The sequence below is a fragment of the Hermetia illucens genome, chromosome 6 (genome assembly GCF_905115235.1).
Source record: "Hermetia illucens chromosome 6, iHerIll2.2.curated.20191125, whole genome shotgun sequence".
Taxonomy (NCBI): Eukaryota; Metazoa; Arthropoda; class Insecta; order Diptera; family Stratiomyidae; genus Hermetia; species Hermetia illucens.
The window spans coordinates 3621591-3635976 of NC_051854.1; the positions used below are offsets into that span (position 1 = coordinate 3621591).

Sequence of the window (14386 nt, forward strand, 5' to 3'; positions counted from 1 at the left end):
AACATTAGGGGGTCTAGAAAAGGCATTCGAAACCGCCTTTAAAGTCTCACGCCTTACTAAATACAGCAAGAAGAGATTGCCACCGTGGCAGAATGAAGATCTGTCCAATCACAGGAAGCTGACTAGGGAGGTCTTTAACATCTGCTAAGGACACAAATATCGGCAGCCACACAAGTACTGTCTGAATAAATACAAATCGGCCATCAACACTGCCAAAAGGCGGTCCTGATTGCACTATTGTCAGAACATTGAAAGCACCACCGATTTTGCGACACTCAATAAGATTCTGTCCAAGGAACATAGGAGCTCATTCTTTCTTAAAAAATCGGAAAGCCCTTGTAAAACTTTGAAGCTCTTGGTTTAGACATACTTCTAACATAATTCAAGGTAACTCACGGCGCAATTCAACGAAATCGACGAGCTCATGACCAAATTCCAAGAGTTTTCAACTAGTAAATTGGAAATATTCCAAACTGAAAGGTCTCAGTTGAATTCCGAGAAAATGCTACATCAGTCTTTCATAGAGAGATTTTTATTTCTTTAGCTTATTTTGCTGTGTGTTTTTACCTTATTTCCCCGAAAAAAAACCCAAACCCGAAAAAATCTGATTTCTCCGAACTCCCTCTCTCTCTAGACCAGCCTAATAGGCCATGCGATCTTCGCATTAGGACGAAAATTGCTGAGTGTCGTCACCATCGCTTTAAGGTAGTTTTTGATCGCCCGGACACTTCTCTCAGCCGGCACGGGATGATAGGATGCAGTGAGCTTTTGATATATTAGATTCCGTCTCTCTGGAGGAACATCTTGAAATCAACAGCTGGGACTAGGGTCGTAGAGGGAAAATCCGGATCTGAGATGGAAATGATACGGAAAACCCAGACTTGAGGTGAAATTATCCCATCCTATTATCCTTGTCCCAGATCTCCAGCAGCTCGTCACTGATGACTGGCGGTATTGCTGTCACATTCACAGGTCGCTGAAAGCTGTCAGTGCCTTCCTCTTGCTGGGGGAATAACCCCTGGATAATTTTTAACAAGAGTGGAGGGCACGTGATCTGCGGAGATGTCCTCTGAATCGCCCCAGCACGATTCTGCGACGTCTGCTTCCCAACAGAGCTCCTTAAGCGTTCCCTCCTGCTCCGTTGGATGGCGAGCTTGAGGGCTTTACGGGCTTCCTTATAGGCGCGCACTTTTTGCATTCGGTCGATTCTGTCTACCGCAGACTGATCGAAGGCTAGCTAGTTCAATATTCCACCAGTAATTTGATTTTCTACTGGGGAATAAGCACCTCCTATTCATGGACGCATCATATGCTTTGGCGATGCATTGGACCACATGAACCGCTCTTTCCGTAGAGGCGCCTGCTTTATTAGGTTCGTCTAGCCGCACCTTTATGAAAGTTTGCTCATTCAGAGCTTTAGCAGACCAGCCTGACATCTTTCTCGGTTTCGGGCATGATAGTCTTCTGCCCGGTAATCGCTGTGAGTGTAGTCTTTGCTGACGCACCAGGACATAACACGTGCCAGTGCAGAGCTGACAAAGGTTAGATCTACGATTGAGGCAGACCCCCCTTTCTAAAAGGTGTTTATATAACCTTCTTTGGACAGAATTATATCCAATTGTGCATCACAATTGCTTCTGGCCGAATTCACACTTTTGCCTTTTTATCAACTACCTTGGTCCATTCACCATTTGCATTCCCCTTGGATTTTGCCGATTCGATTGCCATATCTCGCACTTGGGAGACCTACTTTCTCTCTTCGGTGCTTTTAGTTCTGTTTTTCGGAACTATCTGTATGGCCTTTCTCCTCGTAGGCGCCTGCTGATTTCCCAGAGGATCCACATCTTTTCACCGCACTCTCTTGTTTGCTCGCAGGTTGATTACGATTAGGTGTCACTTAGGTCGCCTCTCACACCGATGGGGCCACAGATTTCGACTTGTCCTTGGAATTTCGTTTCTCCTGCTGCGATTTGTTGCAGAGCATTCTAATCGGTCTTACCATATTTTTCATGGCTTGGTGCAAGTTGTGCTTGTCCCTGATGAACTCGGACAGCTCAATTATTTTTGCACCAAACTGTGTGAAGGGTAATTCCGCTAGATCAGGGCTCTGCTCTCCATGAGTCCTAACCAGATTACTACTTTTAAATAGTCCTTCACATGTCCTTCATTGACCTTCCCTCCGTTTTATCTTTTATGATGTTTGACATTGGCAGAGATGAAAAGTTGACGAACTTCTTCTGAATGAGTCCTTTTCCTGGTCCTGGAGTACCTCCTGCTGTCGCTCCTCTTGAATATGTACGGTCGGTGTTGTTACCGTTTTCTGTCGTCCAGCGATCTGCTCCTCTCTACTCATCCATTCCCCATCTTTCTTCGATTTTGTTACTGGTGTTTTCGGTAGAGTAGTACTTCGCAATCCGCCTGAAGGGAGCTCTGGCCACTCCTCATCGGCGCTGAAAAGTCTGAACATAGCGAGGAATGAGCGGGCCGATGGGCTGCTCAGATTGGGATACGAAATATACTCGCACAAATTAGCAGCCGCTGACTTTAGATAGCTAAGGCTCATAAACTACGCCAAGTCAAAGAGGATTTGGTCCACCTACAACAAAACACGATCATAAAAGCTTTTGCGCCACACGCATGCAAATCCGTACAGACCACGTTACCGGACTCAGGATAGCCCACATTCCCGAAGCTACTGTGAGGAAGGACAAACCCAATTGCCTTGCCGACGTTAGGTAAACAATTCTTTGGGACCCCAAATAGATTCTTTAATTGCAGGATAGAGAAGCTGCTTTCCTTCGTAAGTTCTACGAGCTGGCTCGGAAAATCTGAGTCGGCTGGACCCGCTCCCTTGTTTTTCCTAACCCTTAGGAATTTGTGACATCAACCGCCAGTGATTTAATAAGGGAACTCTTACTTTAAAGTCAAATAGGCAGTCTTTGTTTAAAAAGGATAAGAGGACTTAGTTGAAAGAGATTAGGGGGAAGCATCTATCAGACTTACTTAGTACAATTTTTCGACTATCTTAGCCCATTCTTCTTTTCAGAAACAACGAGCCAGGCCATTTGATTTCTAATTCAGTAATATAGAGGCGATAAATGGAAAGAACTCCGTCCACTTCCCGGCTTGCCATCCAACCACCTGTCGACAGAGACTTTTATGGAAACACACTTAAAACTTAACTATCATTTCTTGCCACTTCTCAGCCAATTCTTGAAATTTCTTTCCAGTATTAAATTGTTTTCTAATTTTTGGGAACAATTATCTGCAATTCTATTTCTATTACAAGAAAAATAGGTTCCATTCTGTCAGTGATCCCCCGCCCTCAAACTAAAACGTGAATATTCTGCAGCTACTAACCAAATTTATTAGTTACCACTTTTCATTTTTTGCGGTAATCAAATTGATGCCGATCCCACAGTCGTCGACATCTGCACCATTCCTTCCACTGCAAAACACTTCACGCTGTATACGTAATCCAAGCTATAAAATAATTCCGTTCATAACGGTGAATTTTCAGAAAATGACATATTTCGACCTGGGAAATCTTTGTCCCCTCATTCCGCTCGAGCGAACTGGAGTCGTTCAACATTTCAAATCAGTCATCCTCTTAAGAAAATAATAAACAATATTCGGAGATGTCTTGGACTCGTGGTCAAGTGTTGGCTCTCCTCAAAGTGTATCAGCTCCATCCGTGCCTTTTTAACGTGCATAAGGCTGTCTACTTCACGTTCGAGGAACGACAAAGGAAACTTCACGACATCTGTGAGCAACTGCGCCCTCAGAAGCCCGATATAACCGTAGATCTAATTCAGGATCAAATAGGACGTCTTCGGAAGCAATATCTTCAACAAAGGAGGTTAGTGAAAGAAGCGCAGAAGAATGGAGCCGAGTACAAGCCGGAATTGTGGTGTTTTAATCGATTGAGGTTTTTCGATGAAATTTGCAACGATTCCGACGATGGGGATCAAGTAATTAATTTGGTAAGACAGATGAAAGATGCAATTTGATGGAGGTAGGCAAATTAGAAGAACTTTATTATTTCGCGCAGGATACTGATGACTCCAACGGGAGCGGAAAGGAAAACCAAGGTTCCGGGGTGAAGGTATGAATATAGTATTAAATATTTGTTCGTAAAGTATTCTGCAATTTTTAGGTAGAGAAGCTTCTATCGCCTGTGGTTTAACATATCACATCTCTTCTGTTTTCAGAAGATTTGTCGCATATTTCCAGCTATAATTTACTCAAATAAAATGAGCTCAAGCAGCGGCTCGTCTTGATGGATTACGTCCTTTTGCACGGTCTTGATCTGGATGTCCATACCATGGAAAATCTCTCATAATTTTTCCACGTTCGGTACCATCCCATATCGATCGCGGATATCCTAATTTGGGATGAGATCATTTGGGATTACGCCAGGCGTCCTTAATTGTCTTCTATAGTCGCCCAGTAATCAGAACCAAAGAGTAAATTTTATATTTCTTGATTACCACTTCTGATGGGAGCCTCTTTAAGGTACATCGAAAATTTCGGACTGAAACGAGCTCTACTAGTAAAGTATTCGAGGAATCCTATGAATTTCTTCCATGGGACTCTAGTCCCAAGTTGAAAGACTAAGTCCTCAAGTTGGAGGAATCGAGCGTCGCTTGATTTGTTCACAAAGTTTTTCCCTCCCGATGCTGCCCACAGTGCAACTTGCAGTATGCTGGATTCCGAATTGAAGCGGGTAGGGCGATATGAAGAGATACTCTGGGTGGCTTTAGGATCTTCGGAAGCAAGAAAAGCTTCTGTCTTTCCAAGTGGACGATTCAAACGAGTTTCTAAATTACGTGATAATAGTCTAAGAAGCCAACTAAATGCACTGCCAAACCTTTACTTAAGATTATATTTATCGTCAACGAAGGCCGCAAGAACATTATTTTAGGTGATTTTTTCCCCAAGTATCTTGTTCATTTCAACTTTGTAAACACGAGTTCGTGTAAGCCTTAAATCGCAACTGTCTGCAACATTCTCATTTGCTTCACCGAAAAGCTTTCTAAAGGTTACTTCGGAAATCTTCAATTTTTCTCCAGTTCTCAGTATTCTGGCTTCTTATTTACCCTTTGCAAAAGATTCCTCGCTCGTGCAAAAGACAATCTCAAAGCTAAGCGGGATCCAGCAATTCGTGCTTTCACAACGACCGCCCTAACCTGCTCCACAGAAATTGGTTTGTTACTATCTGTCACCTGCTCTCCCGTCTTTCTTTTGTTCGTACACTGAGATGGAAAATCTAAGAGAGACACGTCTGCTCCCACTCCGAAAAGCAACACCAACTTCTGCTTTTTCCACTTAGCAGGGAATATTCCTTCTTTTAGGCATCGTGCCTAAAAGGTATTAGCGGAAAGGTGTGCCTAGTCATCACTGCGAGCTTCAAAGCTCTGTTAGGGATGCCCCCAAAACTAGGGCCTTGTTATCACCGAACTTATCACATATTTCTCGTAGCTCCTCCTCAGTTACAGGAGGCAAGTCTTCGTTGAACTGGACCATCGATCGTTTGATATCCGCTATTTTCGTCATGAGGAAACAGAGTGGAAAAAAATTCTCCCAGAAGGCGCGGACAGGACACTTGGAGTGATTTTCGCAGCTTTTTCACAACCCCGTCCCAAGGGTTTATATTACCATCTTCTCACAATTGTTTGAAGCAGTTCCCTTTGCTTTTGCGAATCGCTTCCTTTAAGCGGCCCCCCAGTTACTATGTGTCTCTTCTCGATCGCCGCCACCGGGTTTTCTCCCAAGCCTCTGGTAAAGCGTCCTTGCCCGGAAACGTTAAGCTTGTAAACTTGCGATTTCGTTATTTTACCAGTATTTGGGTTGCCTGCTGGGGAGTAGTCGACTTCCGGCCATAGTAGCATCGGATACTTTCGCCACCCATTGGGTAATCTAGGTGACTTTTTATATAGTCCTACCATTCAGGGACACGTTCTCTGCGCCATTTGATGGCGCAGAAAACGTGTCTCCCTCGAAAGCTGTCGTCGTCGAACTCGCCAACCCACCGAATTCAATCAATTCGTCCTTGATCTCCATGCAGATTACTTGGTGGTCACTGTGAGTGTAATCCTTACTAATTTGTCACGAAACTCCTTTGATTAAAGCGCACGTTCACTATAGACCCCTCTAAAAGTTCATGAGGTCCTAACAATCGCGAATGCTTCTAGCAGAACATTTCCTTCAAAGTTCCCAGGTATTAAGATGACTTTGACTATCAGCCAGTGTCTTCTTGCATCCAAAACCAGAGCACTTATTTAGTAGTGTAGCGCTGGATGGAGCATATCAGTTGTATATGTGAACTCCTTTCACTTTCGCTCTGGTGAAGCCTTCCTCCGAATGCTCCAATATTTCCTGGCTTGTTCTCCGCGCTACTTGGCCCGTTTGATCCTTGACCCAAATGCTACCACCGTGCTTTCAATATGGCTGACTAATTGTCTGTATTGTACCAACCTAATCTGCGATTTGCGTTAAGTGCTCCCTTATATTCCGGAAATCTGCCGCTGCCTACAAGGTGCCCGTAATCCAAACCTTTCTTCCCTTTGCGCAGTGGGCAATTCGGGTCTACTTCACAGTCCTTGCTGATGTGGCCTTCCGCTCGGTATCGTCCTGTTATTTGAACTGATGCATACCTTCGCGATGTGACCGAACCCAAGGCGACTAAGGCACCGTTTCAATGCCACGTGCTCCCAAAGACGACACATAAGCAGCCCATTCTTACTCTCCCTGCTGCCAATAGTTTGAGTGCAACCTCCATTGGTAGGCTGCTGATGGCGATTGCATAGTCTCTCCGCAGCGGTTCACCACTGATTCCGATCAGATCGAATTACTTCTCCAAGACCTCGCGAAACTTCTTCTTTACCCTGACCTTACAGACTATGGAGATCTTCCGTCTGCTAGCCTTGAGAATGCCAATGTATAACCATTTTGGAGATGATTCTAACCTACGGACGTATCCTACTCCTACCCCTCTTTTTTCGTATTGTCAGGCTTCCAAATTCCTTGGCAGGTTCACACACTCTCTCTGGAATCGTGGCCTGTTTCTGTTAGGGGTTTGCTGCCCTACTGATTCGCTCAGCCGTTCCAGTTTTGAGTGGGCGTCACTTGTATTGTCTGGCTCACATCTTCATCGAATGCCTTCGTTGATGAACACTCCGGCATTCCTTGATAAATAAGCAAAGCTCCACGATTTCATTACCAAGTGCAATAAAGTTCGCTGGGGTAATTAGGCGCCATAATTTCGTCCTTCCCGGCTATACTCGTCTCCTTGGGAGTAACATTTTCATTCACGGGGGCTTGTGCTTGTAAGGTTGGGGATCTACGAAGAATCGAACTTCTTCTAAACGGGTCCGTCAATGGGAACAGTTCTTCCTTCCGTGCATTTGTAATACTTGATGTTTCAGTAGCCAAGGTCCCCAGCACTGAAGAACTTCGGTCGTTGGATATCGACGGCCGGGAGCCCACTTGCTCACTGTCAAAAACCACCGGTACTCCATGTTTGGTTTTATTTCCGTGTATCCCCATAGCTAATTTTTAACCACGGGTGGCCGTGCTTGTGCCCACCTTGAGCATAAGTTTCCCCATGCACGCACATCTCCTGATCTGTCATCCGTCAAGCGTTCCCTTACCAGCACGAAAGGACGTACTATATATTGCATATACATATGAAGTGATAGTAAGACCCATGCTTCCTCTGGAAACTTGTGAACCGAAAAACCTGTTAAAGTTATCCCGGTTCCAGGGTCTCGTCTGTCTCAGCGCTAGGTGTGCAAGAAAGGAGATAGAGTCCCTTTCCTTTTAAAAACCCAGCTACCATGTCGCCAGGACCCGCCTCTTTTCACAGGGTCATCCGCTTGATTACTTTTGTGGCGATGATAATGTGGATTCGCTCCGAATATCGGCGTTACTTTCGGAAGAGCTAGTTGCGGAAATTGTTCTGATATCTGCTCAAAGTATTCCCACCAAATATCCATCGCTACTTTGGACTGACTGAGGCGCTTCTTCTTATAGACCTTTTTTTGACAAGCTGGTTCCATATAAAGTACTACGGTTGATAAAGTGGCTTCGGAACCTATGCTTGGTCTTACCCTTATCTCAGCAATACACCTCAGAGCCTTACCTCAGAGTCTCCTCCTTTGCCTAGACTTGAAATCAGGATGTTATATAAAAAAACATTCAGCCATTCTAACTCTTATTTAAATTCGTTCCAGTCGAATGAGTTAAAGCGAAAAAGAAGCGGACACCTTAATGAGAATGGCGTGGAACCTCCTAACAATGGAGAACCTGATTTTCCAAGGCCTCATAAACGTATTCGCGGAAACTGGTGTGAAGTTGAAAATGAAAGCGAAAATATTACCTCAAATACCACCCATCACGGTGACAACAATATCATAAAGGACGATAATGGTCCTAATTATAGCGGAGATGGTATGGACATTGATGAAGGTGGTGCGAGTCATAATGGTTACAGCGGAAACGACCAAAATTATGGTCGTTTTGGACTTAACTATACCAGAAATAACCCCGGTTGCAGCGAAAGTGATATCAGTTCCAACGGAGAAGATCAAGAAGAAATCTGCTATGACGGAGATGAAGAAGACGCAACGAGAAAAAGTGATCATATGCCAAGGCCTCTTTCCGGATTAATTGAGCCTCGAATCGAGAAATTCATCGAAGAACTTGAAATTAACCGGGAATATGATGTGTCACCTGTTGATCATCATTCGAGTCGCATTGAATTTAAAGCAACTGTTGATCATCTACGAGACAAGTATTTGGAGGAAGCTTCCACCAATTTAGACATCTGTGTGACTGAGCTGTACCTCAAGGAGTATTACATATTAACAGGAGTTGTTAGTATACAAAAAAACGTTGAGTCGAATGCGTTTGAAACCTGGTGTGAAATCCAGTTTTTATTCGGAAATTGCACATCACAATTCGCGAATATAAAAGCCGAACAATATTCGCCGCATAAAGAAATGCCTTTGGGAAACAACCTAGGACCAAGCACTAGTAGACAAGAATGCACCTCGGTTGCAACTGAACAGATTAATTGCAATGAGCGTCCCCCAGAAACCGCCTCATGTAGCCGAGATCTATGGAGAAGTGATGGAATACAATCGAAGGAGATCTTAGGTTCTCCAGTTGGGGATTACAGTATCACGGATTCTAATCCCTCTGTCAACTTATCAATTTTTGGGATTAATAGTTACTCAGTGGAAGGTGCCTCTGTAAAATCAGATGAGCCTATTAGTAGCGCTGAACCAGAAAATAGTTCTCAAGACTCATCAGCTTCGAACCCAGGTGAAAACCAACAAATTAGCAGTACACCCTCGGAATCAAGCGACAGCGATAATCCCCTTTTGCAGCCCCACAATAACGACAACATCCAGCACGAAGTCCCTGCCGAAAACCGACAGGTTTTTGGGCGACGGCATCATATTCAACCGGGCAACAATCATCAACAACCACCCAATGTAAATGCAGATCCAGATAGGATTGGCAATGAAGATCTTATTTACGATGCTTATAATGAATTTATCATGGAAGACGGGGCTGCTGAGGCTCGAGCAGCCGCAGCACGAAATCCAGCACAAAGAATTAGGCCACACCCCTGGCTGCGAGATCAATATTGGAGTGAGGACGAGGAGTCTAGCGATGAAGACGAACCCCCCGTGAGCACGGATAGTGGGCAGGGAGATGATCTTGAGGATGCAGAAGAAAATGTCGAAGGGGTATAATTTGTAGTCAAAATTTGTGTCTTTTTTTTTAAAAGAAAACTTATGTGAGTTTTAAGCGTAAAATTTTATGTTTGCATACAGTTTGTAAATTGAGCGTCAAAGGACCAACGGGAAGTTGGCAATTTATATAGACGTCCCATGCGCGTAACCTTGAACCGAAGTATTTTATTTACTCTAACTTCGAGCACGCATAGTTTACACAAATCTAATTTATTTATTATCTTATCTATTTGGTTATCAATTGTTATGAACCATTTTTTGGTGGTTTCTGTGTATGTCTGCGAACGTGTAAGCGAGTTAGAAATAAGAAAATAAGACCCAAACTTTGCGAATAAATAACTAGAATTTGTAAATGGGACTTAATTAAAAAGATAAAATCTACTTAACTAAAATATAGTTCTGGTAAAAGGTTTTATCAGATAAAATAATAGATACCCAAAGATAACAATTTTAGATGAGGTCCAAAACCTCCCTCCAATCTGAAAGTTGTATGTGTGCGGAAGAGCAAGGAGGGCAAAATGATTCACGAAAAGTAAAAGCTCTCCCACTATACAGTTAGATATCTCCTTGAGGTCTTTAAAGAATGTCCATAGCTTGGCTCTAGCTAGAGCTGGGCAATCGCGAAGCAAATGCCTGAGGTCTTCTCCGCCTCCCCCACAGTTTCGGCAATGCAAATTATAGGTTATGCCGAAACTAGCTATAGGCCAGTATTCCGTGCAGACCGTCGTAATCTCTTTTCGTCAGGTCTTGTTATAGGCGGGCCAAACATGCCTTGATTTGGCACAGTTAGTGAGCTTTCGCTCGAAGTAAGGGGCTGCTAAGTAATGCAAGTAAATTCCGCGCCTGACAGTCGCCAACTAGACGCTGAATGTGTCCACCGAGGGACTGCCAAGAGAAAAACCCCGCCTGGCCAATCCTCCAAGCCTGTTCATTCCTCTCTATGTTCAACGCATCTCTCCACTGCCCCACCAGCCTGGAGGATGTCACCTCTGAGTACAAAGCTCTAATGGCTGCTTTATTTTCGATCAGGGTGACTATGATATGCTTAAAGTTCGGACCATGACCCAACCATCGACAGGCTGCCAGTACCGTCAGTACTTCCGCTTGGAGTATACTGGCGAATCCTAAGAGACAGTGTGAATCGGTTACGCTGCATGTATCCGAGAATACCTCCGCACCGACGGTTCTCCATTCTGTCTTGATTGGAAAGTCCACTGCAAATTTCCTCCTGAAACTAGGCTTGTTTGTAGCTTAGCCCGTTGTGAGTGCCCAAACTTCGCTAGGTACTTCGTCTGGGATGTTACTGTAGCCTAAGAGCTACGCTGTCCAACACCCGGACTCACGTTATTTGACTACACTACACGCGACAGCATATATAATGTGAAGTGCCTGGCATGACTACAATTACGTGGTATTACGTGAGTACTCGTCGTTTACATAAGTACCCATCTACACAGAGTGCATGGCGCAGCATTCATACTGGTGGATCCAAGATCTGCTTAAATTTCTACTACTAAGCAGGATAGTACCCGACTTGTAAGCGCAACTCCACGCTTGAAGTCTGAAATGCTCTTGTCCGCTTGGACGTAACCACAACTTCCACGAAACTCCCACTAAGGGGCCCCCGCCCCAGTTCCCACTGTTCCAGATTAACTTTAGTGAAGTCTCGTGGCCGAAACCACTTCAGATGAGCCTCCGTGCATGGATCATTCGCTTACTAGCAGATCAAAGTGAGTACAGAGTTTCTGGTTGCGACTATGTGGAGGTGCCGCGCCATGCAGTAACAAGAATGTAGTTGTCTAATATCCTCAATTTGCTTCTTTTTTTGGCTAAGTTTGGTGGGAGGAGCCGCAGTTCCAAAAACTCGGGCCTTTTATTATGCTCATTGTACTACCTCCTAAAATTGGCTACCCAATGACATGCAGCGTTTGCAGGCTTTTAGGAATCTCAGCATATCTTCCAGAGGCAGAGAGTGCACAAATTCTTCGTTGAAGAAAGGAGACAATATTCCGAGTGCTTAAGCCAGTGGAGGGATAGCGAATACATTCAGTGCGCCGATTTTATTCTTCCCCGAGAATTCAGCGATTTCAGCATCAGTTTTACACGCCGCAGGAATTCGGACAGTGGAGCATCCTTCAGATCACCAACTTGAGCATGGGTTCCTTGCAAAAGATATATAGATAGATACTTGTATAAGTCTATCACGGTCATAGCTTAGATGTGGTGTGTCACCAATGCTATGTTCGACATGCGGTTCGTGATGACCTTTGCGAATGGGTTGGATTCGACACTTGTCTAATCCAAATTCCATCAGAATATCACGGCTAAACATATCTACTATTTGCAACAGACTTCTAAGGTACCAGCATACAGCTTGATGGCATCTAAATGTATCAAGTGTGTGTCAGCTCACACTTAGCAAGTAGGCCATATTTCATTGCGAAAACATGCCCTCGAACATCAATCAGTAGCCGTGAAAGGGGGTTCAGTGTCATGCAAAACCAAAGGGGAATCAACAAATCCCCCAGGAAGGTGCCTCCCCGTATGCAAATGGGCTCTGAGCTATTGGCACCCTTAGACGAACGCACTAATAAGATGGTATGCCACCCTTCCATGACTGTCACCTAGAACTTTATTAGTTTAAGAGCAATACAGACGTAGAATATCGATTCGCCAGATATGCGATACGCTGTCGAAAGCCTCGGCATATTCGATATAAGAACTAAAGAGGTTTCTTGGGCCTCTAGTTGCTTATCCTACAATTACCAAGTTGCTCTTTGCAGCCCCTTGATACGACTCGGCAGCCCTTCTGCTCCTCGGAAAGAATGTTGTTGGTCTCGAGGTGCACATTGACTCTTCCACTAATGATAGACGTTATGAATTTGTAGGGGGTTGATGCACTGTGTCCTTTTTAGGGATAATGTAGGTAATCCCCGCAGTGAAGAAGGGTGGAAATTCCAAGACTCATGACCTAATCTATGTTGTGTGCCAACCGATTGTGTACACTGGTAAATTTCTTATACCAGAAATTCTGCACCCGATCCAGAGCAAACAAGGGGTGGAAGATGTTGTACCCCCTCCGCCGCTATTTCGTAGTAGAAACGGATGATGAAAAGGTTCATTTCCTTACCTCCTCCTACGGGAACCTGCTGAAGTGGTCGCCACAGATTTTGGCGAAACAGCTGCAGCAGGCGGAACAATGCTCCTGGCCATCGTGACGCCTAGACGTCGAACCGGCCCACGATCAGCTTTTTTGACGCCGTGCTATCCATTACGTAAGCCCGACTCAGTCACCAAGTCAGACGACTCCCGCCGGTTATCCGTACCCGGACCTTAAAATCCAAATGCATTTTATCCCCAATTATCAGGTGGAGTGATAGCTTCCTCAGTGAGTAATCTGCATGACTGCAAAGTTCCTGCACTTTCTCACCTGAGATGCTGCGGAGGGGTACAGCTATTCAAACTGAAGCCATCCATCCCTCCTCTTTTTACAATCGGGCTTTGGGTCCGGCTATTAAAATTGCTTGAAATACAAAAGCTACTGTTTCCTCCTTTTTCTGAACACCGCGCAGGGGTTTGACGGGGTATCAGCAATGACTTACCCCCAAACTATATCACAGAAACTTATCCACAAAATCAAAAGGATACTACCATCTGCTTTTTCTAAAATATAGATTTCACATCGTGGTATCAATTCATCAATACGAAATCAAAGCTCCAAGGTGATGTTGTCGGACCAACGTAATACCGATTCTGAACGCCAATCAGTCATTGTTTCTTCGGTTCATCTAATTTTCTTAATGATTTGTAAGAGCGATTCGTTATCAAGTCAGTGAACAGCCCGCCCCCTGTGATTTCACATTCTGTACCACCTTCAGCCTTACTGAGTTCTTCGTAAATCCTCCCTCAATCTTTAATAATTTATACCTTCCAAGTCCCCTCTTCACGTCGCGATTCAGTAAGTCTGTGTTTGGCTACTCGTTAACTCTCCCCTTTTCTTCCGCTTGCTTTGGTGCAGTTGTTTCTACAAATCTATTCTCCTTAACCAAAGAAAGAAAAAAACGGAAGCATCTGATATCCTGAGAATCTGTAATCGTCTTTGATCCGGCATCCATACATATTTTGTATCTTTTACAGCTGAATGCCAACGGATATATCTTCGCTTTATCATTCCAGTTTCCCATTTTCGAGGTTTCTATGATTTAGCTTTAACTACAGAGATTAGAGTTTGCACGTCCTATTTATTTCCATAGCTATGTGCAGTCATCTTTCCCCACAATCTACGCTGGTCTATCTTTATTTTTTTCTGAAACTGATTCCCTTATGCCTCTGAACTTTCATCAGCTTCCAAACTACAACATTTAGTTAAGAAAAAATACACCATAACCTCCCTCTCTCCCCAACAGTACCCAAACCAATTCCAAGACCCCTGAAGAGCAGTTTTATTCAATTCCGTTAAAATTAACTTGATTAAATCAAAATAACGGCTCTGGAATATTTGGGGCTCCCCCGTTTCACTGAAAGAAAAAACAACAATAATTCCACCCTTTATACGCTAAATTCCTTCAGTTCTAGTACTTCAGTACAGACAACCACCTCTCAGCCCCATATGGCCAGACAAA

At 44.1% G+C, this 14386-nt stretch overlaps 1 protein-coding gene across 1 annotated transcript; it reads left to right on the plus strand.

Annotated features, from left to right (window-relative positions):
* The first annotated feature begins 3614 nt into the window (after positions 1-3614).
* Positions 3615-10117, plus strand: LOC119659653. Its single transcript, XM_038067860.1, has 3 exons — positions 3615-3983; positions 4052-4105; positions 8235-10117. Exons 1-3 carry the CDS (start codon positions 3639-3641, stop codon positions 9762-9764), a joined length of 1929 nt encoding a protein of 642 aa, XP_037923788.1. The 5' UTR covers positions 3615-3638; the 3' UTR covers positions 9765-10117.
* The last annotated feature ends 4269 nt before the right edge of the window (positions 10118-14386 follow it).